A 25,519-nucleotide genomic window follows, 5' to 3' on the forward strand; every position below is an offset into this window, starting at 1 on the left:
TTTCATTCACATATCTTGAGGTCAGAGGTCAAGGGACCCCTTTGAAAATGGTCATGCAATCTTTTCCTCGCCAAAATTTAGCATTAGTTTGGAGCGTTATTTAGCCTCCTTCGCCACAAGCTAGTATGACACGGTTGGTACCGATGGATTCCTTAGGTTGTGTAGTTTCATATGATGCCAGTATCTTTACTCTAGCTTTAAAACGAAGCCCGCTTCAACCTAAAAATTGCAAGTTGCGTTAATGTGTTAAAGAAATTAGTTAAAACAAATATGCGTTAACGTCAAAGTTAACGTGTTATTATCGTGTTAACTTTGACAGCCCTAGTTTTATCCATATTATAACAAACACAACTTCTCCTTAAGTATGTTCCACTTTCCCAAGGAGTTTTTATTATTAGGCCCAGACCTTTTCCCTGCTGACTCACAAGTGTAATCACATCTCCTCTGTGTTCATACTACAAACTTAATGCAGAGACATTCATTTATTTTAGTATAATAGCTCATCTTAATAGCTCAATTATGTTTTACTGCCGTATTTGTATAATGTGCACTTTTCCTAAATTTGACTATTAAGTCTATTAAGAGGAACAGAGGATATTCAGGGAAGCGACTCGTGCTTGTTGAGGCTAAATGTCAGGGGCTGGAATAAAATCAGGGTCATGTCCTCGTTGGAAAGTTGCTGTTGGATCGCTAAAAGCTTTTATCGAGCTTAAAGCCTGAACATGAGTCCGATGGGCTTTATCGAAGCCTGCAGAGGTGTAACGGCGGTACATTGACTTTGAGGGTCAAAGCCTGTAGAGAAATTCATTTCACAGATCCACTTTTCACAAGTCATCAGTTCTGTTGCGGTGAAGAGAGGTGAAAGAGAGCTGCTGAAATATGAATGATGTTGTTATGGGAAACCATGTATTGAAGGTAGACCCTTAATTTTTTGTCACTCTGATATTGTATGATAATGAAAGGTTGTTTTGCGGTGTAGAATCAGTTCAAGCGGATGATTTCATGCTCTCGAGGCTCGAATAGCTGCAAGAAACATACATAATGTATATGGAACTACGGTGAATAAATCATTAATGATTTTCTGGGAAGGCTTAATTACTTTAGAACAGATGAGGGTCAACTTTGAAATTCAATTTATGTTGCACTCATAGGATGGTGGGGCTTAAAGTGATACACCACCCAAAAGACACTTGCTAAGAGCAACCTCAAAGATCTGAAGATCAGCTGGAGGCAGAGGATTTAAAGGAATAGGAAAGTGTGCGTCATTGCAGCTCAATATAAAGATCATATTTCCTGTTTTAACATACATTTTTGTTCTTTAATGATTCCGCTCTAAGCATCAAGATCTCTGATGAAAGTATCACTGGCAAGTGTGGAGCTCTTTTTTTATTAATTGGTTCAAGACTTCCATGTGAAGTAGTAAATAATTACCCTTAAACAATGTACATTTCAACTTAAAATCCACTGTTGAAGTGGCTTTCATTCCATTTTGTAGTGACAAATGTCTTTCTGACTGAATGCACCCATACAAAGGACAAAACAGAGTAGAAGCAATTACCATTGAAGTCAGATAAAAATTCACCTTGAGGCCCCGGCGATATAAATCCTTAGAGAGTTTGCAAGCTCTCATTAATAATGAAATATCTGAAAAAGTGATGGTGTGAGAGGTGAGCAGCTCCTCTGAGGAGCAACAGTGGAGGTTGGAGGGGCTTCTGCCAGGAGCACCTGGTAAATATTATTCACCTCACAGGCTGCTGCAGGACGTTCCTCATGCTGACCAGTCTCAGGACTTGGACTCTCACCAGGAAACATGATTTAGAAGCACTTACAGGTGACACAGACAAAGGAGGAGAGGAGAGGAGGGTGAGAGTGAGAGACTCGCATTGATATTCTGCTGAGCGCCCGGGCTGCAAACAATCAAAATAAGTGATTGTTTTTGTATGGCTGTGAAGTAGGAGCTTGAGGGAATGTGAACTTGTTATGTGCATGCGTGTGTTGTCCCATGCCGTGTCGCAGTAATTCCTTCGCCTTCTCGTTTCCATTAGACTGAACAGCCGCTGACTGCGCATTCAGAACACACAAGAAGCTTCGTACAAAACCAGAGAACAAACAACTGCAACAAACCCATGAGCCTTAATACATGTCCTGGCTATATCATTATTGACACAACAGCTGCGGGTATTATTGGACCATTAACTGAATTACAGTACGGCTGACATTATGGCTGCAACTGATGATTATATTCATTATTAGTAGGCTAATTATTCTTTCGATGACTTAATTGTTTAAATGTTTTCTGACCTTAAAACGTCAGAAAACTGTGAAAATGGCCATTATAAGTTCCAATAGCACAAGGTTTAATCCTCAAATGGCTTCTTTTGTCCAACTTACAGTCAAAAGCCCAAAGATATTCAATACACAATGATAGAATAACTCATAACTAAGGTGGAAGTAGGGAATGTTTGCAAGTTTTGCTCGATATATAACTTAAATTACTGTTTTTATTAAACATTTTTTTAATTTAAAATTAGGCTTGTCGCGGTAGTCGGTGTTACACGATGTTCTGGCATACACCGATTACATTACTTGCCCATTCACTCTAGCTTCAAAACAGAGCCCGCTACAACCTAAAAATTCCGAGTTGTGTTAATGCGTTATAGAAATTAGTGGCTTTAAAATGAATTTGCGTTGACGCGTTATCGCCTAGTTCATTTTAAATGGCCCTATGCGGAATAGATACAGTTGTATTTAAGACGGAGAGTATAGTTTGTGAAAAACCATATGTAATGAAAGGATAGCTAACAGAATTTGCACCAATTGACTTGGTTGTCCACTGCTTACTGTTTGAGTAACGGGCTCATAGCAGAGATGTGACTTCTGCCTGTGTGTTCAGACTTTAGGAAGATCTTTTTTGGCCATTACAGTGGCTTACACTGGAACAATGACGACTCTCCTACCACTAAGATGCTTTCGAGAAACCCATCCCAGTTTCGGCTTTGGCGATTTGTCATGGTGCTGCTGCGCTAAAGTGGGCTAAGGGTGAATTTATTTTTGTAAAATGAGTGAAAATTCTGAGACCAAAACAAAAAGTCCCGCGATGTGTTGCTGCGTTTCACGGAGAATGATCAAGGGAGCTCTGAGCTTGGCTTGCTGCGACCGCTGGCAGCCCAATATGCGTCAGTGCAGCTCTGGTCTCAGTCAAATGATGCTTTCTGTAAATGTAAGACCACAGCACCACACACTACGGTAGATCAAAGACACCCCATTTGTAATAGCAGGAACACTCTTTCCCTTATTATGATATGACAGCTACCACATCTGGTTTGTATACTGAAGAGCCCGTGTCCTATACAGCTTTGTAAAGTCATTTTTTCCAACACAAGAGATGGTTCAACATTCACCCCCCCCAAGTAAATCACATTGGTGTGAGAGGAGTTTGAGAATACTTTGAGAATTTGATCCAGCATCCTAGACAGTAAGAAGCATTTCAAAAAGAGATCGTCAATACATGCAACCAGGAGATTGAGGATAGTTTAAGGATAATGCATAATGCATAAAGCATTCCTATTCTAGCAGCAGCGAGCTGATGGGCTGAGGCAGACGACAGCCTACGATCTGACCGACCTCCCAGACCGGCCTGATAAGCAAGCGGCGCAGAGCTGCTTCCCTGATAAAAGACTACGATATCCACTTTAGAAGTTAAAAGTGGTGACTCGCTGGATCAGAAGTTAAAAGGAGATGTGGAGAGACGCTTCTGCTACCGACGCCGGAGGCTGCCAGAAGCTGCAGAGCCTGCTCATCACTGTAATGCAATAAGGATGTGGACGGAGCGGACCAAAGCACTACAACCCTGGGAACAAAGGTGGCTCTGAAGAGGGAACAGCAGCCTGACTGATGCTTTACAAGGATAAAACAAAGTATTAAATGCTGAAATAATGATTTAATTAACGAATGCACAGAAGATTAATTCCCAAAACTGTTGATTTATCAAGAAAAATAGCCAAACATTTGTTCTTACAAGCTTCTAAAATGTGAGGATTTGCTCCTTTTGTTTGTTTGATATACTGTAAATGGAATATCTTTGGGTTTTGGACTGTTATTCAAACAAAACAAATAATTTCAAGATCTCAAATAGGCTCTGGAAAATTGAGGTGAGCAGTTTTCACTAATTTCTCAAAGACTAAATGTTGAAAACCTGAAAAAAGAATGAACAGTTGAACAATATTTTTTTGTTGCAGCACTAAGTAAGTAAAAATATAATTTTATATATTTAAATATGCTGCCTGTATTTTAGCTCCAGACATTTTGGTCATTGTTTGAGTAACAGTATTAAAATGTGCTTCACATCTTAAGAACTGCTCAAATTTGCTTGATTTCCTACATTTGGTGTCAGTAGGAACAAAGAATCTTGTGTATTATTTATTTCGTTGCTGGTGCGACCATGTAAATGACTTTGGACTCCGGTAGTTTGTGACTGGCACCTGCCTCTGTTCTTTATATTCTATAAACAAAATATTAAGTCAGGTAATTGACAAAAATATGGCTTCTTAATACTGTGTGTCAATCGATTAAATATATAATCGTGATTAATCGCATGATTATCCATAGTTAATCGTGATTGAACGCAAATTAATCGCACAATTTTTATCTGTTCAAAGGTTTGTCACAGATTTAATACTCTTATCAACATGAGAGTGGGCAAATATGCTGCTTTATGCAAATGTATGTATATATTTATTATTGGAAATCAATTAACAACACAAAACAATGACAAATATTGTCCAGAAACCCTCACAGGTACTGCATTTAGCATAATAAAATATGCTAAAATCATAACATGGCAAACTCAAGCCCAACAGGCAACAACAACTGTCAGTGTGTCAGTGTGCTGACTTGACTATGACTTGCCCCAAACTGCATGTGATTATCATAAAGTGGGCATGCCTGTAAAGGGGAGACTTGTGGGTACACATAGGGACCCATTTTCATTCACATATCTTGAGGTCAGAGGTCAAGGGACCCCTTTGAAAATGGACATGAACGTTTTTTCTCGCCAAAATTTAGTGTAAGTTTGGAGCGTTATTTATGGAGCCTCCTTCTACATAAGCTAGTATGATGGTTTGTACCAATGGATTCCTTAGGTTTGCTAGTTTCATATGATGCCAGTATCTTCACTCTAGCTTTAAAACAGAGCCCGCTACAACCTAAAAATCGCAAGTTGCGTTAAAGAAATATGTGGCGTTAAAATGAATTTGTATTATTATCGCGTTAACTTTGACTGCCCTACTTCTTAATTAAAACAAGCACACTTTGAGGCCCTGGATGGGAGACTTCACAGCAACGAGACAAAAGCTGTATATGTGTGAGAGTGAAAGAGCAGGGGAATGTGCACAGCTGAGGGTCTTTTCAGTGTTATTATCCCTCCCTCCACCCTGACTGTCACTTTCCATCAGGAAAACGCTCCACCTCTCCCTCTGTTCCCATTCTCTCCTCACCTCTGTCAGCTCCCCCTCCTCCTCCCTCTCCACAGCACCACTCCGATCCCTTTCCTGCCGACATCCAAGTGGAATTCAGCCAGCTGGTTGGGGCTATAATGGACCCCTGTGTACAATGACACCTTAGCACCACTTTGACACTGCTAAAGACCTTCACTGACTAATTATGCTAATTACAAAAAGGCTCTAGGAGAAAAAGAACTTGGTCATTATATGTCATGTCTTTTATCTTTAGTCCACATGAGTGAGGATGAGGTCGGCAGGTGACTTGTTAAGTATCTAAAGATAACTATATACAGTATACTGTACATGCTACCTCTTCAGGTCTACATCAAGTATAATTGCAAACAGCAGTCCGACAACAAAAGAGTATAGCAACAGTGCTGCCGCCATCTGAAAACGCCAAAGAGTCTGTAGCCATGGATGTATAAAGAGACGTGAGGTAAATCAACTTCCCAGTACGAACACTTAAATAGCCCTCATTTAAATCATGAAGTCCTAAAAGCTGTAAAATTCACTAATAGTCAAATCCAGAGTTATTTTCCTCGGCATGATGAACGTACATCAGACCCACGGGACTGCACCGCCGTGCACGTTCATATGACATATCCGGTTCTGCCGGCTTCCTGCTAGCTGTATGCAGCTGTAATAATGGATTGATTGGCTGTTATTCATCACTTTTATTATCTTATAATACACCATGGTCAGAGTTTATTTCACAACAATGACCTGTTAGCTGTACGTTATCCCACTTATAACACGGCTACTTACTTAAGAAATCAATAATTTGACACAAAAGAGTCCGACATCAGAACTGCGTCCATAGCAACGGTCTGATATGAAATAACAGATCGTGGAACGCTGTAATTGACCAATCAGAATCGAGCATTCAACAAAAACGCTGACGTTGCAATAGTAGGAACAATTGACTTTCACTTCTTATCAATATACGTTCTTTTCCTGTCTCTAAGCCATAGAAAAACATACACCATGCTAAATAACTCAGTGTGTCAGGAAACATCACAGAGCTGCTGATATGTGCTCGTGTGCTCCACTGTGTAGACACATATAAAAGCGTCTGGCTCTGTCTCGTTTGTAATCCTAGTTCTTGTTTCTTGTTTCTCTTCTAAATGTACACTTTAGTGCCTTCAGGCTCCGCTCTTTGCTCATTCTGCTTTCTTCTGACGCATGTGGGATTTCACAGTCAGAGCTGATGCATACAGCACCTGACCTTTAGCACGTACATAGCGGGAATCCTTTTTACAGCTTCCTCCCACAGACCACCAAAACAGTTCCCACACACATTTACTACATACTAAACTGCATTAAAGAAGAAAAACCTGAAGCGCCGCCCTCTTCGACAAACTGCAGCATTAGCTACAAATGCTCTGCAAGTTTCCAGGCAGTATCCAAACCACAACCACAGCAGCAACTGTTGTTTGTCAGCTTAACACAAAACAGGCCTGAGAACATGACCATCTCTTCTTTGTTTTCTGGTGCTTTTCAATGTAATTAGTCAGGGAGGGCTGTTGGCCGAGGGAAATGGGCCAGAGGAGTAGAGGTTCTCACGCCTGTGGAACCAAAACAAACAAATCCCTGCTCCGGCAACAGGCGCTGATAGGGGTTATCTCTCTAGTCACACATGGGCCATCTCACAACAGTGAGCACCGAGCAACTGTTATGCCCCTTGCAACCCCAGGAACACAAACAACAGAGTAAGACATAAATTACACTCTAAATGCTGTCTCTTTGATTTTAAGTTGAACTGAAATTGTGTTTGATGTAAGGAAGGATGAACTATAATAATACTGCAGCTATTAAATTTTTCCATTTTTCAAATGAGGATGAAAGTTTTGCTTCAAGCCTTCGGATGGGTGTTTCCCTTGGCAGCGGTTGACAGATCTGCAGGCCGCCGCTGCTAGGACACGCAAAGTCAACATGTGGTGTGCTACTACATGTCACGTTATATATAGGCGTATACTGTATATATAGCCTACGAAAAGCAATCAAAGACATGTTTCCCCTTTTACAACAAGCCCACATAGCATTGACTATCAATCATAAATAGTTAAGTTTAAACTTGCAATAACTGAGGGACATATTATCACCTTTTAAGTTAATATGACAAACTTGTTAACATACAGGTTCTTATTTATACATCCAGCAGATAAGGAAGAACATCAGCAGCCATTTGGAGTGGTGTTTGTGTCCACCTGATGAATGTAAGTCCAATATTTACTTTCTTTATGGGTCCGTTTTGTTCTCCACCAACTGCTGAGGCAAATATCTGGCTCTTTAACTGCTACGCTACGTTCACTAGCTAGTCGCTAACTGTGTCTGTCTGCTGTTTGGTGCTGAGCAGGTAGCGTGCGGTCAGAGATTTTTTTAATGCAAATATCTGTCCGTCCGTTTTACAACATTCAACATTTAAAAGGACTCATCGTATTGTTAAGTTTGTATTCCACTCTGCAAGTAGAATCTTACAAGCTATGCAGAATGGAAGCTGTTTAGCCTAACTTGTGAATGTTAGCACTGTCTCCCACTAGATGTTACGTTGCGTGAAGGTCCATAGACTGTATATAAGAAGTAGACACGTGGACCGTGACGTCACCCATTGGTTTGTGGACTTTTGAAGCCTCGAGTTCGGCATTTTGGCCGTCGCCATCTTGGTTTCTGGCCGTCGCCAGCTTGGCTTCAGATTTGCAACCAGAAGTGACACGAGAGGGTGGAGCCAAGTACAATCGAACGCTGAATCAAAATTTTTAGGCCAGCAAAAAGGTTATGATCAACTTTCATGAATTGAAAACACACTGCGAAAGGGTTCAAGTTGTAAGACGAAAACATCGCCAACTCCCACTACATTACAGTACCAACATGCTCGGTTGCTAAACAGCTTTTAAGAGTATTTACTGCTAAAGCCTATGTTTAATCTTATTTTTTTTTATATTCTTATTCTTGTTGTGTGCTTGATCTATCCCTTGCTGCTGTAACTCAGAAATCATAAAAACATTTAATTTTATATAATTTTAATTTAACTAAAATTTTTAGCCAAATCAGTTTACAAGTCACAATAAACACAAGGATATACACTGATTTCTTAGCAAAAATGTAGCTTAATTTTAGCTCAACTTTAAAGATGAAATGCTTTTAGATAATATAACGTACAGGTAAAACACAATTTGCCACGGTTGGAAATGCTATTGAGAAACGGATTGGGTTTCTTGCATTACCTTGTACCTTTTCATCCTGCTTTAATAACAACTAACAACAAAAGTAAATTCCTCTCGCAGTAATATGACTATAGCACCACAACAGTAAACAACATAATACATGTCTTCATTTAAGAAATAATATTCAAGTTTTGAATGGTGTTGATGTTACATTACTGATTTTCATGAATGCCGGTCTCTCTGCTTTGTGCCACCTCTCCATCATAAGAGAAAAATACAGAAGAGGTAAATGCTTAAAAGCCAGGCAGCAGAAGCAATAGCTGCAGTGTGAAATCCATCAGACAGGCCACAAGTGTTGGTATATGATGGAGATGGCAGATAAGCCCATGTGTTTTGCTATGGGAGTGGGTGTAGTGAAAGGGGATCAGTCCACAGCAGTGTTTAGAGGTTCAAACACCCCTCTGGGGAGGAGAACGGATCGATCCTCCCTGGCTGGGAGCCAATCCTCTCCCTGCCTTCAGCCAGATATTCATCCACACTATATATAAGCCTCTAAGCCTTCAGTCATACTGTATATATAAAGCACTGGGGTTTAGGACTTCGCCACAGACTGGTGTTCTTCACCAGTAGTTGTATTATGGACGCCGTACCCTGTTTTTTTGAATGCCAACTAAATACAGATGTGTTTAGGCTGCTCTCCACAGAGAGGGGCCCTGCCGCATCGCCTGTGGTGCCTTGCGTTGTCGTCATGATGCTCTGATTAGAGGGAGCCATGGAGATAAACTATAGCTGCTGTCTCATTAGTCGGAGTAACTCTGCCTGGTTCCCACCCACAGGAGCTCCTCCCAAACCCACAGGAGGAGCAGGGCACCCCCACACAGCCTGCAGGGACGGGACACAAACACCACAGCTGGCAGAGTGCACCATCATCAGCAAACTCACAGATGTACAGAAACAAGGACATATACACACACACACACACAGGGGACACCGAGCACACTCGACTCTCTTCCCAGCTCTTGCCAAAAAAAACAGCCTCAGAGGACGAGATCACTGGCTCCGCGACAAAATGGGGTTTCCCCACAGGGACACTCCATGTGCAAGTGGCTGCGGGTGACCTGCTGCGCTGCAAATATAGCAAACATCCAATGTGAAACAGATGCATCAGAATCCACATTAAAACAAACTCGCTGAGGCTCTGTGTTGTAAGCAGCGGCACAACAACATCGCTACAGCCTGGGAGCTAGGCCTCATGGGAGCTTGGATCGATGGCTGCGGCCTGGTAGAGGTCTGCCCATGTTTGGGGACAGGAACGGAGCGTGCAGAGGAGGTGGAGGGAGGAGGCAGCGGGTGACCGGGGCTGCTGTCCGTCAGGCAATGCTGTGACAGGTTTATCCCAGCCGAGGGGGAAGGTAACACACCGAACGGCACAATGAGGACCGATAAACGTCAGGCCCAGCCGCAGCACCGTGGTAATGGCTGACAAACGGCTCGGTGGCTCATCTCGGAGCCAGTCAACCCCAGACACACGTGCTGCTCTGTGTTATATCCTATCAGAGGGGAAGACACCAACAAGAACAGCAGAAATCCAGCCAGGCAGCTCCTTAAACAACAACCATCCTGACAGTCCTGCAGAAATACTGCCCGGTTTCATATTCAGCAATTAGAACGTTGAAGAACAACATTCTTCATGAACAATAGAAAAACGCTAATATATCAAATGCTATATATTAGGGCTATCAAAGTTAACGCGATAATAACGCATTAACCCAAATTAACGTCACTAATTTCTTTAACAAATTAACGCAACTTGTGATTTTTAGGTTGTAGCGGGCTCAGTTTTAAAGCCAGAGTAAAGATACTGCCATCATATCAAAGAGTATTATATTCTCGACAAATCCCCCTTTAAAGTATATTCCGAACAGTTAAAAAATGCGCGATTAATTTGCGATTAATCATGTGATTAATCGCGATTCAATATATTAATCAATTTACCGCCCTACTCTATATACACTATATGTTGTATATAGACAATACATTAAGTGCTCAATCAATATATATATAGATAAATCTGGGGAAATACCGAAAGTAACCCACATTACTGTGGTGGCATCTCCCAACAATACGCACATGTTTTAATGCAAACTGTCCTTAGCTTTACTTTCTATGTAACGTTATTTTTGACAACAATGTCTAGTAGCTTCTGAAGAACCTGAGCAGCTGCCTAACGTTAGCCTGACATGGTGAAACAAGCAACGCCAGCTAAGTTAACAGCAACGCCAACAACTTAACTGCTTAGCTAGTGCAGCTAACATTAGTGGGTTAAAGGCACTGTCCAGGGGCTGCGGTGGTCCCACAGAATAATTTAATTTTTCCAATTATGTAATCCACCAAATCACACCTCAGGATATTATCTTACAAATTAATAAATTCTGAGTGACAAAAAAAATTATTTATAAAAACAGCGTATGCAAAAGTAGCTGACTAGGCTGCTGCAGAAGTAAAGAAGATATCGGCAAATGAATCAGCTATCGGCTTTTTCCTGCTACAAACTATCGTTAAAACACACACAGTGTAATAAGACAGCATATACATGACTACAACTTATTACAGTTGTGGGTATTTTTTTTTTTTTTTGCAGTTTTTAACAATTTAGGAAAACATTTCATTACATTTTGACAGTTTTTTTTCCATAATCAGACTTTTACAAATTCAAGCTATATCTTATTATTCTGTATTCTCAATAACACTGCCAACTAAATCCACAAATTAATGAAAGGTGACATTGTGCAGATTCAGGCACAGTGAGGTCACCTTCTGTATAACCCTTCTGTATCTCCCTGTGCCTAACTGATGTTACATAACACCATCAGATATGAGACTTGTCTCTAACTTACTACAGTGAGAGTTTTACTCATGATGGAACATTGTTTTTTACAGTAGACACGACCTCTACCTCCATAAAGCACCTAACAAAGAAGTCACAATCAGTACCTTGATTTATAACTGAGTCTAACACGGTGATATGTAGCTGAATCAGACGTGAAGAATAATTCAGGCAGCTGAGATTTGTCCAAGGCCGCTTCTAACAGATGTCTAAAACCTCCCCCATATCTTCGCTTCAAACACCGGGACAGCAGGTAGGTGAATGCACACACACAGAGTGTGTTGAGCCTTGGTGGAGCACAGCACAAAAACATCTGGTCTTATTTAAAAAGGTAGCAGGCATCAGAGAGAATTAGAGTCAAACAAAGGCTGTGATGGGTGGATTTCACTCTAAAGCGAAATATTATTACACATATTATTATACTACTCTGAGCATGTTATGGCCTGAGGTCGATCGCTCACTCTAGATAATGTTGGTCACATGCTCTCCTACAAAACACACATTTAACGTAAAAACTTTGTGGTTGACAAAGCAACAGTTTACACATAGTGGGCTATTGCTTCAATGTCTACTATTTAACCAGATTTGTCCATATACTGTATATTCTTTCCATCATGTGAAGTGAAACAAATTGATGTGAACTGAGGGTTAAAGAGCATGGTCTCTTATACAGTGATTGTGTACACCAACGCCACTATTGGGATTGCCATTCTTACATCTGAACGCCAACACATTTGACGAAACACAATCAGCCGAGAAGAGCGAGGAACGTCGCGCCGAGCTACATCACTCATTTGCCTGATGGATGCACACAGCCCCTCCAACATGGTGACCTTTGGGAAGGTCACGGCTTTCCAGCAGCCGCATAAAGACGCTCCTGAATGAATAAATCATTGCTACGCTTGTCGTCTATGTGTCCTGTTTGTTGCAACGCCTCTAAACTCAACCTGTGGCTCATCTGCACGAGTCCCAAAGCAGACGGGGTGTTCGGGACTCATTTATTCCCCTGAAAGTTACATAAGATTTGTGTAGCAACCGCATCGAGGCTGGCTCTGTTATATCGGTACCAAATGTGATAACGTGACATCATTTGTGGTGAGGACAGGCAAACGTAATTCATTCGTTTACCTATTTCTGATGTCAGAACTGCTGGGTAAACATCCCCATGATGTGTTGACATCATCTGTTCTTTCCTTGACACCCCCATCTGTGACATCTATGTGCGTACAGACAGGAAACTGCCACGTCTCTTACCTGTGTCCTGTCGAAACTGGTGCATGGACTGCAGGTCGATGATGTAAGCAGTGAGCTGGGCATCCACCTGCCCCAGAACTACAGTTCCTCGGGCATCCCCCTTCAGTACGTTCTCAATATGGTGGCAAACTGCTGCAGTGTAGGGCCTCCAGCGCCCGTGTTCATTCAGCCACTCCCAGACCACGACCCTGGCCAGGTTCTGAGGTGGGTACCCCATCCCGTTGCCTGGCACCAGCAACCCCGATCCTGGACGAGCCATCTCCTTCGTGGTGTCTGAGCTTTCGGCTGCTGGCTATGTCCCAGAGAGACACAACAGCACTGCAACCCTGTCAGTCAACTGACACACTGGAACATTTTCATCAGCACCAAACGGAAAAAAAAGAAGCTTGAATCAGCTGTTAGTATGGCACTCCTCAATTATCTCATGCTGCTTTCACGCGAGCAGCTCTGCCGGAGTCATCGTCTACAGGTGCTTTGTGACTGCTGGCTCTTTGATCAGCCTCTGTCCTCCTGTGTCTTGTCGTGTTTGAAGTGGCAGACGTTGATGCTGATGATGAGATTTGCAGCTGTGGCAGTCTCAGTTCTGCACAGCCGACCACAGCAGATCATCAGCAGGTAGACAGGAGATGCTCTCTAAAAACAAAAGAGGAGCAGAAACACACTGTTAAATCAAATGCTGTGATTTATCACACCAGTTTATTTCTTAACAGTCAGGAAAACAAGCAGTTCTGTGCTATAGTCCCATTAGTGGCCTGTACTGTACCTCTAGGCAATTCTGTTTACTTAAAAAGCAGTGACAAAAAAATTGCATTTGAGCTGTTTCAGCAGCAGAATAATTGTGATTGTCATCAGATTTGTGTAAGAGGGGACAGAGAGAGCAGTGTGCATATAAACAGCCAGATGCTATCATAATCCTAGCAGGCAGAATATCACTCAGACATGTTCCACATGAGAAAGCTGTTCAGGTGCAGTGAATGCAAAAAGCATTGTCTCTGTTGCTTCTAGGATTTATCACTAATGTTTTTTTCGTGGCATGCACAACAACACAGCTCATGATTGATTGTGGCGACACAGACCTGTAGGCTAGCAGTTGTGGTGCCACACATCTGTCAGATAGAGGCTGCATTTCACAGGAAAATCAAAAGAAAAAAAAAAAAAAAAAACGAGGTGCAAATCTCGACACGCACCTGCCTTTTCACATTTGGGGGTTTGCACGTTTTCCTGTTATCCTTAAAAAACTGAGATCTTCCTCTTCAAACCCACCTCCTGTAGCTCCAGTGATCCGGTGTTATTGCAGAGAAAAAGCGTCGTTTTAATCCCGTGAATGTGCTGTAAGCCCACAGACTCCTCCAGCAGCTTGTTGGTCGGCTGTGTTAAAGTGAATGCATGCCCCAGTTGCTCGGTTCCCAGTGTGAGAGGAGCGGAGGAGCCGATCCGCCGGAGACGCGCATCTCTGCCCGCAACACCAAACAGCGTCACATGGCATTCACATTCACATTCACATGGTAAACACGCACTTCATGCAGCCCGCAAATTACGCACAAATGTCATCCAGGCGCACCTGTATGGATAGCCGCTGAAAATCAGCCAAAAGTGTCAATTTCATCAAAAACAAAATGATACAACTTCCGGTATCTGGTTTCAAAATAAAGCCCCTGCTGACACTGTGATTTCACTGAGAACAGTGATGCATACTACAGTAGAGGGACTACTACTACTATGGTGGACTACTAACATAAACAAGAAGAAGAAAACAAAAACAAAACATGTATTCAGACATTTTAACCATCTTTTATTACACAAATAGCAAATATGATATATATATATAATATCGATATCATGTGCAATACTACTTTTTACATTCTCATGTGCAATATCACTGTTCATTGTGTGCAATATTAATGTCCAACATGTGCAATATTACTTGTTTTTCTGTTTGTTAGCTTACTTTACCTTTTTTATTTTACTTATCTTATCTTATTTACTCATTTTACTAAATGTATCTTACTTAATTGTTATTCTATTAGGCACTGGTGCTAGAAATAGTACTTTTTTATTTTATACACTTGTATTTTATACACTTGGACTTGTTGTAATTTTGTTGTATTTTTCAGCAATCTCTGGCACAAGAATTTCCTTCGGGATTAATAAAGTTCTATCTTATCTTATCTTATGTATATATATATATATATATATATATAGTTACAGGAGCAGCATTTATCTCTTCTCAAATCAGAATGGCTGTCAATCGATTTAAATATTTGATCACAATTAGTCGCATGATTGTCCATAGTTAATTGTGATTAATCACAAATCAATCACAAATTTTGTATCTGTTCAAAATGTACCATAAAGAGAGATTTGTCAAGCATTTAATACTCTTATCTACATGGGAGTGGGCAAATATATAATATAAAATGGGCTTCACATCTTAAGAAATTTTAAAATTTGCTTGATTTCCTACATTTTGTGTCAGTTGAATAATTAAATCTTATGTATTATTTTTTTCGTTGCTGGTCCGACCATGTAAATGACTTTGGACTCTGGTAGTTTGTGACTGGCACCTGCCTCTGTTCTTTATATTCTATAAACAAAATATTAAGTCAGAAAATTGACAAAAATATGGCTTCTGTGTGTCAATCGATTCAAATATTTAATCGCGATTAAATGCATGATTGCGATTAATCACAAATTAATCACACATTTTTTATTTGTTCAAAATGTACCATAAAGAGAGATTTGTCAAGTTTTTAATACTCTTATCAACATGAGAGTGGGCAAATATCCTTGCTTTATGCAAATGTATGTATATATTTATTATTGGAAATCAATTAACAACACAAAATAATGACAAATATTGTCCAGAAACCCTCACAGGTACTGCATTTAGCATAAAAAAAATACACTCAAATCATAACATGACAAACTGCAGCCCAACAGGCAACAACAGCTGTCAGTGTGTCAGTGTGTTGACTTGACTATATCTTGCCCCAAACTGCATGTGATTATCATAAAGTGGGCATGTCTGTAAAGGGGAGACTCGTGGGTACCCAGAGAACCCATTTTCATTCACATATCTTGAGGTCAGACGTCAAGGGACCCCTTTGAAAATGGCCATGCCAGTTTTTCCTCGCCAAAATTTAGCGCAACTTTGGAGCGTTATTTAGCCTCCTTCTCGACAAGCTAGTATGACAGAAATAAAAGAAATAAAGAATTTGAATAATTAAATAATTTGATTTTGTGATGACTGGACAGTTAAATGCTTGAAGTCTTAAAATTGCTGCTGATCATTATTTTGTATGCAGATTATTTGGTTAGATTGTTTTCCTGGAGTAGTGACCTTTAGCGTCTTTTCAGTGTAAGGACACTTTTTCCTGAATTTGAAAGAGAGGTCAAATGTCTGAATCCATATTGTGTACACAATTTCATGGATGATTGTTACAGGCTACTGTTGCTTGTGATAACACATTTTGCAGATATTTCACACATGTCTAACCGATGTCAAGGTCTGCCTGTTCAAGGCTTACTGTATATGTAACAGATGAATAGGTTCATGCAAAATCCAGCTAAATGGTACAACAGTCACACCTGCTGCCAAAATTATGTAACTGCAATGGGTAGAAAAAACAAGGATTTATTTGGCAATCCTCAGCTGACGGAAGGACCCCTGGGATAACATCTCTTCCTTCCTGGCCTTCGCTGGGTATATAGATTGTTTTATATAATAAAGGGCGTTGCCCGCCAGTTACCTCAACACGAAAACATAAATTTCCTGTACTTATGCATGACACTGACGCAGAGGTTCAGTTTCAGCTACACCACCCAGGAAAAAAGTGGCTTCTCTCCAAACTCAGGTGGTCTTTAATTACACAAACAGGTTTAAATGGGATTAGTCATTTATGTGATGTCAGATCAGCGTTAACAACATATTTTATTGTCAAATCTGGATCTCTTCATCATCCTTTTCATTATATAAAAAAGTAGCATTTAATCTACAGGTTTTTGTGCATCTATGCAAAACATTATTTCTATGTATAGCTCTAGACTTGTTTCAAAATTGCACAAGATACATGCTAATTGCATGCAATTGCACTAACTGCATTACAAAAATCCAAGGTATGCTTTTAATTTGGGTTAATCAAACTCAGTTGCCAGCTTCATATCTCATACCACTCTGCACATGACAGACACAAAATCAAAGGGACCCCCCTCAGTGCATTGACCTTTGGGCAAGAAAGAAAAATAGGTGAAGTGGCAAAACTGGAAGAGACCACGATGGGGAAGACTCATCTACTTCCAACCTACCAGTGGCATCAATTATCTAGAAAAGACCGCCATCGTGTGGCCTTTTGATGTTAGTAAAACTTCAACATGGAAACTCATCTCTACAGAGGTAAAACTGAACATTGGTGGTGGTGGCTGCAGCAACAGCAGCACCTAGTGGACTTATGAATGTACTGCACATCAGCAGGGGCAGCTGCATCTGTTGCAGCAGGTAAATGATGGAAAAAAATAATATTGTAGAAAAAGATTTAAATTTTTGTCTCTGCATTGCTTAGTGCAACAATTGTATAAGCTGGTTTGCAATAAACTTTAAATTATTTTAGGTTTATTTAGATAATTTTCTAAACAAGTCCTTACGCAAGTAGTAAAGTAGAGGTAGTAAATTAGTGGTATAACTGAGGAGACAATTGAGAACAGCATTAAACCTTTATTTTCCCCAAATACTATACATGAGAACATGGGGTGAGGAGGGTATAAACCACGTGTTGTTTCATTTATACAATAATGAATCTTTGTCAGTGTGTTTTAAAACAAAACTGCATCATTATGTTTTGTTTTTACTAACCGATCCCTCCCACATGCACACACACTAAATACGATTCAGTGGAAAATGTTTAATAGTGAGTAAAATACATTGAAATCCCTTCAAATCAAGCAACACGTTTTATTACATTCAAATATGCAAACATAGAATATAACTGTTATTTGTTCCTTTTCAGTCAAAATGGAATTATTTGATTTTTAATACATATTGCTTCTATACAAATATACATTGGGATGTACAAGACCACAGGATATTTGAACAGTGTTATCCGATCCTACATCATTCATGGACATATTCCTGTGAGATAACATTATTGGCTTGACCTTGAAATGACATTGAATGATATTATGCACATCATTAATAGAGAGTCCAAGTGGAATATGTTTGTTAGCACAGTTTTATCAGTCAGTCAAACAAAAACTGTTGGTGGTAGGAAGCTCACAGGATGACATATATGAAGAGAGCCATGATGGCAGCGCTGATCAAACCACAGATGGGAACCGTGACGAACCAGGCGATGAAGATGTTCCTGAACAGGCGCCAGTCAACGGATTTCCTGGAGCGCAGCCATCCCACGGCCACCACGGATCCCACCTGTGTTCGAATGATATGAAAGTCAGTTGTGACCATTTAGTTTCCTTAAATATACAATACTTTTATAACACTTGCTCAAAGCTGAACCTAAATTTGATTATCATATTCATCTACTTAGGTGGAAGTTTCATTACCTTGCAGTGGGTTGTGCTGACAGGAAGACCAATATTGGATGCCACAACAACTGTGAGTGCTGAAGCTAGCTCAATGCTGAACCCACTAAATTGGAAGAAAATATGTTAATATCAGTGGGCAACTCCGAGGTCTGAAAAGTGAAGCCAATGCGAAAGTGCCTTAAACTTGCATTCTTTCTAATAGCCAGATTCAATCGCTAGTTTCAAGTCTTCTTCAGTACAGCATGATGTTCATTTAGTAAATTATGGTCCCATTTAGAGTTGACTAGACCACAAAGCAGGGGATGCTTTAGGGCGTGGCTACCTTGTGACTGATAGGTCGCTACCACAGCGTAGTCCGGTCTGGGAGTTGTTTGCGTTTTCGTCTTATAACTTTAACCCTTTCACAGTGTGTTTTCAGTTTATGAAAGTTAATCATAACCTTTTGGTCGCCTAAAAATGTCTTATTCAGTGCTCGGTTGTACTTAGCTCCACCCTGTCACTTCTGGTTGCAAAAAACCAAGATGACGACGGCCAAAATGCCAAACTTGAGACTTCAAAATGGCAGTCCACAAACCAACGGGTGACGTCACGGTAATTATTTCCACTTCTTATATACAGTATATGGTCAGTATGCTTTTACTATCAGATATATCAGAATTTGAGTTGTTGTAGGATATAACTGTGTGGCATACCTGGAGGGTGTAATGGGTGTAAGGTCTCTGCCCATGGTCTGCATCACTCTTCGTCCCCATACCCAGAGTCCAGCGCAGATGCCCACTCCGCCGTAAAGAAGCAACCAAATGGGCGTCGGTTGGTTGGACACCACGGAGCCGCTCTCATACAGAAGCCAGAGTGCCACCAGTGGACCAATCGCATTGCTAGTGATAAAAAAACGGCTTAGTAACTACTCTGAATGAATGAACAGTGCGTACATATATTCCTCAGGAGAAAACCACCCTCGCCTACCTGACGTCGTTCCCTCCGTGAGCAAAGGAGCCGAAACATGCTGTGAGTATCTGCAGGAACTGGAAAAGCAAGGAGACGGCCGGTTGGTCGACCTCCAGTTCATCTTCTTCCAGAGCGTCGTCCTTGCCAGCTTCAGTTTGAGTCGCGGTCTCTTCCTGGACTGTACTCCCATTGGTCTCTGTTGAGGTGTAGCTGCTGCTACTGCCCACCCTCGGCCTTCCCTGCAGCCCTCCATCCAGGTCCTTGTATTTAGGATCTCCTTGAATGCCATAAATCGCCATGGTGTAGGAGGTGTAGCTGTTGTTCCTCCTAATGGGCCGCTCCTCTGTATCACTGTCGCCAATGCAGTCGCCAACTTTAGCCACGTGAAGCTTGTGTAGCAGGTCTTTGTACAGGCCAGAATCTTTGTGGATCGTGTGGGAGCGTCCACTGTGAGGATCAGTGATCATCATGGGGCCAAAATTGCCATTCAGACCTATGAAAACAAATAGTTTATTGTAATTCAATCGGTGAACTTTGTCAGAATTACTTGGTTATATATACAGTATATATATATCATGTGGTTATATCAGTGGGCAACTCCGGTTCTGAAAAGAGAAGCCAATGCTGAAATGCGTTAAACTTGTATTCTTTCTAATAGCCAGCAGGGGGCAACTCCTCTGGTTGCAAAAAGAAGTCTGATTGTATAGACGTTTATGAGAAAATGAGCCTATTTCTCACTTGATTTATTACCTCAGTAAACATTGTAAACATGAGTTAATGGTCTCAATCGCTAGTTTCAAGTCTTCTTCAATACAGCATGATGTTCATTTTGTAAATTATGGTCCCATTTAGAGTCAAATAGACCATAAAGCAGGGATGCTTTAGGGTGTGGCTACCTTGCAATTGACAGGTCACTACCACGGCATTATCCGGCCTGGGAGTTGTCCATGTTTACATCCTACAACTTTAACCCTTTCACAGTGTGTTTTCAGTTCATGAAAGTTAATCGTGACCTATTTGGTCGCCTGAAAATGTCTTGTTCAACATTGGTTGTACTTAGCTCCTACCTCTTGTGTCACTTGTGGTTGCAAATAACCACAATGGCGATGAACAAAAACCAAGACGGCGACAGCCAAAATGCTGAACTCGAGGTTTCAACAAACCACTTATGGGCTATATAACCACCAAGGTCAAATATGTTGAGATTTACAAAGTCAGATAAAGCATAAATTAGGTAATTAGTTAATTAATTTCTCACCATTACTGATATCCAAGTCTTTGGTTTCCATGTCATTGTTGTCCAAATCTGCTTCCTCTGAGCCTCCAAGTTTGAAAGCCACCTTCTGACTGTCTACTGGAGGAGTCTGGGGTTCACGAGGAGTTGAGGGCTGCTCTGCTGGCGCAGGTTTGCTGGGGTTCTTCTCCATTAGTGGAGTTTCACAGGGAGCATCCGCTGTTTCTCCTGAAGTACATTATAGTGTTCAACTGAGATCAAGTATGTCATTTTAAGCAAAGCTTATATAAGCTTGGTTGTGCAAAACTCCATGATTTAAAGAGGACCTATTATGCTTTTGTGCTTTTCCCCTTTCCTTTAGTGTGTTATATAGTTTTTTGTGCATGTAAAAGGTCTGCAAAGTTACAAAGTCCATGCCAAAGGGAGTTACTCTCCCCCCACAGAAACGCCTTGCTTGAAGTCCTGCCTTTTCTTCGTAACATGGTGATGTCACCAAGTAACACATTTGTATAATACCTAGCTAGCGACTAGTTTAGCACACCCTCAAACAAAGCTAGTTAGAGCGGAGCTGCAGTGGAGTCCGAAGAGTTTCACAACAGTGGGCCACATATTCTAGTAGAAACCCACGATAGGCCCTCTTTAAATCATTGTGTGTATACAATAAGCATAAAATGTGTTTTCATTCAAAATGCATTCGTGAGTGGAAGTCTGATAAGATTTACTCACGTTTGATTTTCTTCTTGAGGTACGGACAGACAACGAACCAAACGGCCAAAGCTGTGACGAAGGCACAGCCCAGCGCAATGCACAGTGTACCCCACCACGGCACCCTGTCAAAACCCAACACTGTGCACACGAGACAGGGACATGAGAGAGAACGCTATCTCAGATAAGGAGAAACAGAAACTCAACTGCTTCTTTCATTCATTCACAACTGAAAAAGCTGCTCCTTTCAAAATAGTGAGAAAAGGAAACTGTTAATACTTACGTGTTCCTATACTGTTCAGCCTACTTTTAGAAACATTGGGCCATCTAATAGTTCTCTGACGTATGGTATCATGTAATAGTTCCAAGAAAATAAAAGTGATAATTTTTCCAAAGTAACCACACCTCTTCTTGTCATGGGTTGTGGTTTCAATGGCCTGCTCCGATGTTTCACTATGCTCTTCCAGACAACAGTATCAGCATGATTACACACTCCTCCAACCAGATAGTGTTCAAAAGACCAGTCGTGCTGCCAAGTGATAGTATGCCCACTATACTAACACAGAATAGCTAAACTGCCGTTACTGTAACTGCTAGAATTAGATGGCTTAAGGCAGGTTAGTATGACAATTTTGAATTTTTCCTCACAAACACAACTTACCTGTTAACAACAAATAAAAAGCCGCACAGTAAAAGCAGTGGCTTTCATTACCAACATGGATGTGAAGCCATAAACATTGTTGATTGACACAAAATGATGGTCTTCTCTGTATCTCTGTGTCAGAAAATAAAACGTTGGCTGGAACATGTGTGCAGTATCAGTGTGAGAAGTGCACTCTGCTGTGTTATGCTGTAATTTTGCATAGCAGGAGTTATGGTGTGTTATATCTCTTGACCAACACACACCAGGGCAGTTGACTTCTCGATAAGTTCAATCCTGCAAATGAAACAAAAAGGAGTGGAAATCGTCCATTTAATAGTTGTATCTTTCTCAAATTCCCATTCAACTGGTTTTACTTTATTCCTGTTGTGTTTGATGGCTTTTAGTCTTCTGAAATCAAGTCCTAATTAGTGTCTTAAATCTAAATATCAGATAGAAACATCAGGTAGACGCAGTTTTGGTTGATGAAATAATGTCCAAAGTGACCAAAACAATCTGAAATCTTTTAAATTACATGGTTCCTCATTGTTTTGTCACCTACTTCATCCTAAGAAGACTGTCGTCAACTCTCCTCTGTGTCTCCTGTGACATTTATTCAGACCTCATCTCGCTCCAGGGATTTAAACAGCTGCTGTGTGAGTCAAAAGAAGCACGGTGTGTGGTAGTGTGTGGGCGTGGTACTCACTTGGTGCTCCTGTGAACATGATGGAGAAGAGGTTGACGCCCACAGTGATGGCGTAGAAGATGGGAAGAGCTCTGAGACCGTTGGGTACGGGGTCAGCCTGCGGAGATCAGTAGATGAGCGCAGGAGTGGTTAGCAGTTCCAACAAAGAGACATTTCCTGCTCTAAACTACCTTTGGCTGGGAACCACTGGACTAACCTACCTAACAGTATGTAACAGTATGCATATGCTGCTAGAGCACTGAAAATATAATAATGTATACAATAATATCAGTCACAGGAGCCAGTTTTCTGCAGAATGAGTACTTTTATTTATAATACTTTAAATACATTTTGATAATAGTACCAATGTATTGTACTTTTATGCAGGTATAATTTTGAATGCAGGACTTTTCCTTGTAATGGAGTATTTTCATATTGTGATACTAGTACTTTAACTTATGTTAAGGGATCTTAAAGGAACAGTGTGTAACATTTTGGTTGATCTATTAACAAAAATGGAATATAGTATTCATAACTATGTTTTCATTAGAGTATAATCACCTGAAACTAAGAATCGTTGTGTTTTTGTTAGCTTTATAGGGAGCGGGTCCTCTTCACGGAGTCCGCCATGTTGCTCCGCCATGATTCTACAGTAGCCCAGAACGGACAAACCGAACACTGGCTCTAGAGAGAGCCTTTCGCGTTTTTACGTTACCTGAAGGCCACCGTAGTTCTCCGACACATTTGTGAAACTGCGGTAACGTGAGCCACAGAGTGCAAAACCGTTGTACCACCAGCCGCTGTCTGACTTCTGTTGCTCGTAAAGTTGTATTATTATGGTAAGGCATTGCCACAGTTACCGCAGTCTTGGAAAGGGACGAGTAGTTAAAGGGGTACTCAGTTGGTTGCAATCTGCAACCACACCACTAGATGCCGCCAAATCCTACACACTGTCCCTTTAACACTTCCTCCACCACTGATGACTTCAAATTATACTTATCAACCATGTACACTTGTTAGCGTTAGGCTTACCTTGTTCAGAATGAATCTGCGAACAAAATAGAAGAGAATCCCTGACATGATGCCCGACAGCAAAGGAGACAGGAACCAGGATGCCACTTTGGATAGCAAAAGACATTTGAAAGAACTTTAATTAATTAGCTTTTAGTGACGCTTGTATTTCAGATTTAACATAAACATGTTTTAAAGAGGACCTATTATGCTTTGTGCTTTTTTCCCTTTCCTTTAGTGTGTTATATAGTTTTTTTGTGTGTGTAAAAGGTCTGCAAAGTTACAAAGCCCAAAGTCCATCCCCACAGAAACACTGCTCCAGAAATGCCTGAAAAGCCTTGGTTGAAGTCCCGCCTTTTCTTCCGTAACATGGTGGTGTCACCAAGTAACACATTTGCATTATACCTAGTTAGCGGCTAGTTTGGCCCTCAAACAAAGCTAGTTAGAGTGGAGCTGGAGTGGAGTCTGAAGAGTTTGGTTTGGTTGACCAATCACAACAGAGACAGAGACAGAGGATGAAATAAGGTGCTGCAGCACAGCCTGTATGAGACAAATAAAGCGCTTTTTGAACATTAAATCATGTAAACATATTCTAGTAGAAACCCAAAATACAAGTATGAACCTGAAGATAAGCAGCTCCTCTTTAAAATGTGGGGAACAACAACAACAACAACATAGATTCACCAATGCGCAGTAGCTCCATCCATTTGACCCCTTGGTGACCTCTGGCTACCATGGAGAAGCCAATTGTGGCTCCAACAATACAGTGGGTTCCAGAAATGGGGAGCTTCAGGAATGACGCAGCCAGCTGCCACACAGCAGAGCCTGTAGGTCAAAAACATGAGGAAGGCCTGTTCTCACAATCAGAAAATTCACCAGTCAAATATCTTCTTTACTTAATTTTCATTGCACCATTCCAGCAAGTTAAAAAAAGGAATTTCTATGTCACATACGTACCAAACATCGCACTGATCGATCCTGCCATCAGGACGTGTTCAGAGCCGTTGTACATCTCGACGTCAATGATGCCTTTTCGGATGGTCTCGCTGACTTTGGCCCCCAGCAGCACGGAGCCCACCGTCTCAAAGATGGAGGCCAGGATGCAGGCCTGACGCAAGGTGACCACTCCGGAGCCCACCGCCGTACCGAAGGAGTTGGCCACATCGTTGGCCCCCACAGAGAAAGCCAGGATGAAGGCAATGATGAAGCCTATCACCAACAGCCACAAGTAGCCCGTCATGGTAGTTTGAGTGGCCAGAGCCACGGTAGTGGCAGCAGCCAGGGTTGCTAGTGTAGTTGTATCCATCACTACTCTTAAATTAATTTAATTAAAACAATCAGAGATTAAAATAAAAAGCCAATTTATTATATTTTGATGGTGACTTATGAGGTAATATGCGTTTATAAATAAATTTCTACCACAAAATGGATTAAAGAGCCCTTTAGTTCAGTTCTAAAAGTGCTAAAAGGGAAGAAATCTAAATGTATTGCTAGCTAGGTATGTAGGGTTTGTCTGTAGGCTTCATCATAATATGACAGGGTACAGAGACGGGAGAGACGTCCATTGTGACAGCGAGCCTCTGATGACTGCAAAAACACATAAATACACAAGTTAGAGGTTAATACTTCTCATGTACTGGTTAACACACAAAGTTGCGTTACATATTAACAAGCCTAACACTAGCTGACGAGAGCAAACAGAGCGCATCATTTTGTTCTGCGGGCATGATTTACTGTGCTGTGGCAGAGGGAAGTGGTTATGATAGAGTGTTTTATATCAGTCATTACTGGGGTGGGCCACATTAAAGTTTGGCATCAAATTGCTATAGAGCATAACATTACTGTAGAGTTATCTGTCTGAGCAGGAGGCTATGGAAAGCTGAGTCAATCATAACATGAGATAAAGTATATAATGGAATTATTTTCATGACAAAAACAGGAAGAAGGCTTTC

At 41.0% G+C, this 25,519-nt stretch overlaps 2 protein-coding genes across 6 annotated transcripts in view; both read right to left on the minus strand.

Moving 5' to 3' along the window:
- The window catches only part of dtx1 (deltex 1, E3 ubiquitin ligase), a 51,985-nt gene extending 37,457 nt beyond the window's left edge, over window positions 1–14,528 (minus strand). Inside the window, exons 1-2 of one of the 3 annotated variants that reach the window (XM_037778322.1) lie at window positions 14,070–14,528; window positions 12,807–13,439 (exon numbers count right to left, since the gene is read on the minus strand). In XM_037778322.1, the coding sequence (XP_037634250.1) occupies window positions 12,807–13,065 (259 nt within the window). In that variant the 5' untranslated portion in view covers window positions 13,066–13,439; window positions 14,070–14,528. Of the gene's footprint in view, window positions 1–12,806; window positions 13,440–13,882 lie in introns of all 3 variants that reach the window. The other 2 variants (XM_037778321.1, XM_037778319.1) reach the window with 2 other exon arrangements.
- A 2,974-nt stretch (window positions 14,529–17,502) lies between these two features.
- Window positions 17,503–25,519, minus strand: part of slc20a1a (solute carrier family 20 member 1a) — a 62,490-nt gene continuing 54,473 nt past the window's right edge. For all 3 annotated transcript variants that reach the window (XM_037777168.1, XM_037777167.1, XM_037777166.1), the window contains 10 exons: window positions 24,525–25,154; window positions 24,252–24,392; window positions 23,589–23,674; window positions 22,578–22,674; window positions 21,253–21,372; window positions 20,551–20,754; window positions 19,311–19,785; window positions 19,037–19,222; window positions 18,363–18,447; window positions 17,503–18,228 (listed from right to left, as the gene is read on the minus strand). In XM_037777168.1, the coding sequence (XP_037633096.1) occupies window positions 18,073–18,228; window positions 18,363–18,447; window positions 19,037–19,222; window positions 19,311–19,785; window positions 20,551–20,754; window positions 21,253–21,372; window positions 22,578–22,674; window positions 23,589–23,674; window positions 24,252–24,392; window positions 24,525–24,873 (1,899 nt within the window). In that variant the 5' untranslated portion in view covers window positions 24,874–25,154 and the 3' untranslated portion in view covers window positions 17,503–18,072. The remainder of the gene's footprint in view (window positions 18,229–18,362; window positions 18,448–19,036; window positions 19,223–19,310; window positions 19,786–20,550; window positions 20,755–21,252; window positions 21,373–22,577; window positions 22,675–23,588; window positions 23,675–24,251; window positions 24,393–24,524; window positions 25,155–25,519) is intronic.

The sequence above is a fragment of the Sebastes umbrosus genome, chromosome 8 (assembly GCF_015220745.1).
Source record: "Sebastes umbrosus isolate fSebUmb1 chromosome 8, fSebUmb1.pri, whole genome shotgun sequence".
In the NCBI taxonomy this organism is placed as follows: Eukaryota; Metazoa; Chordata; class Actinopteri; order Perciformes; family Sebastidae; genus Sebastes; species Sebastes umbrosus.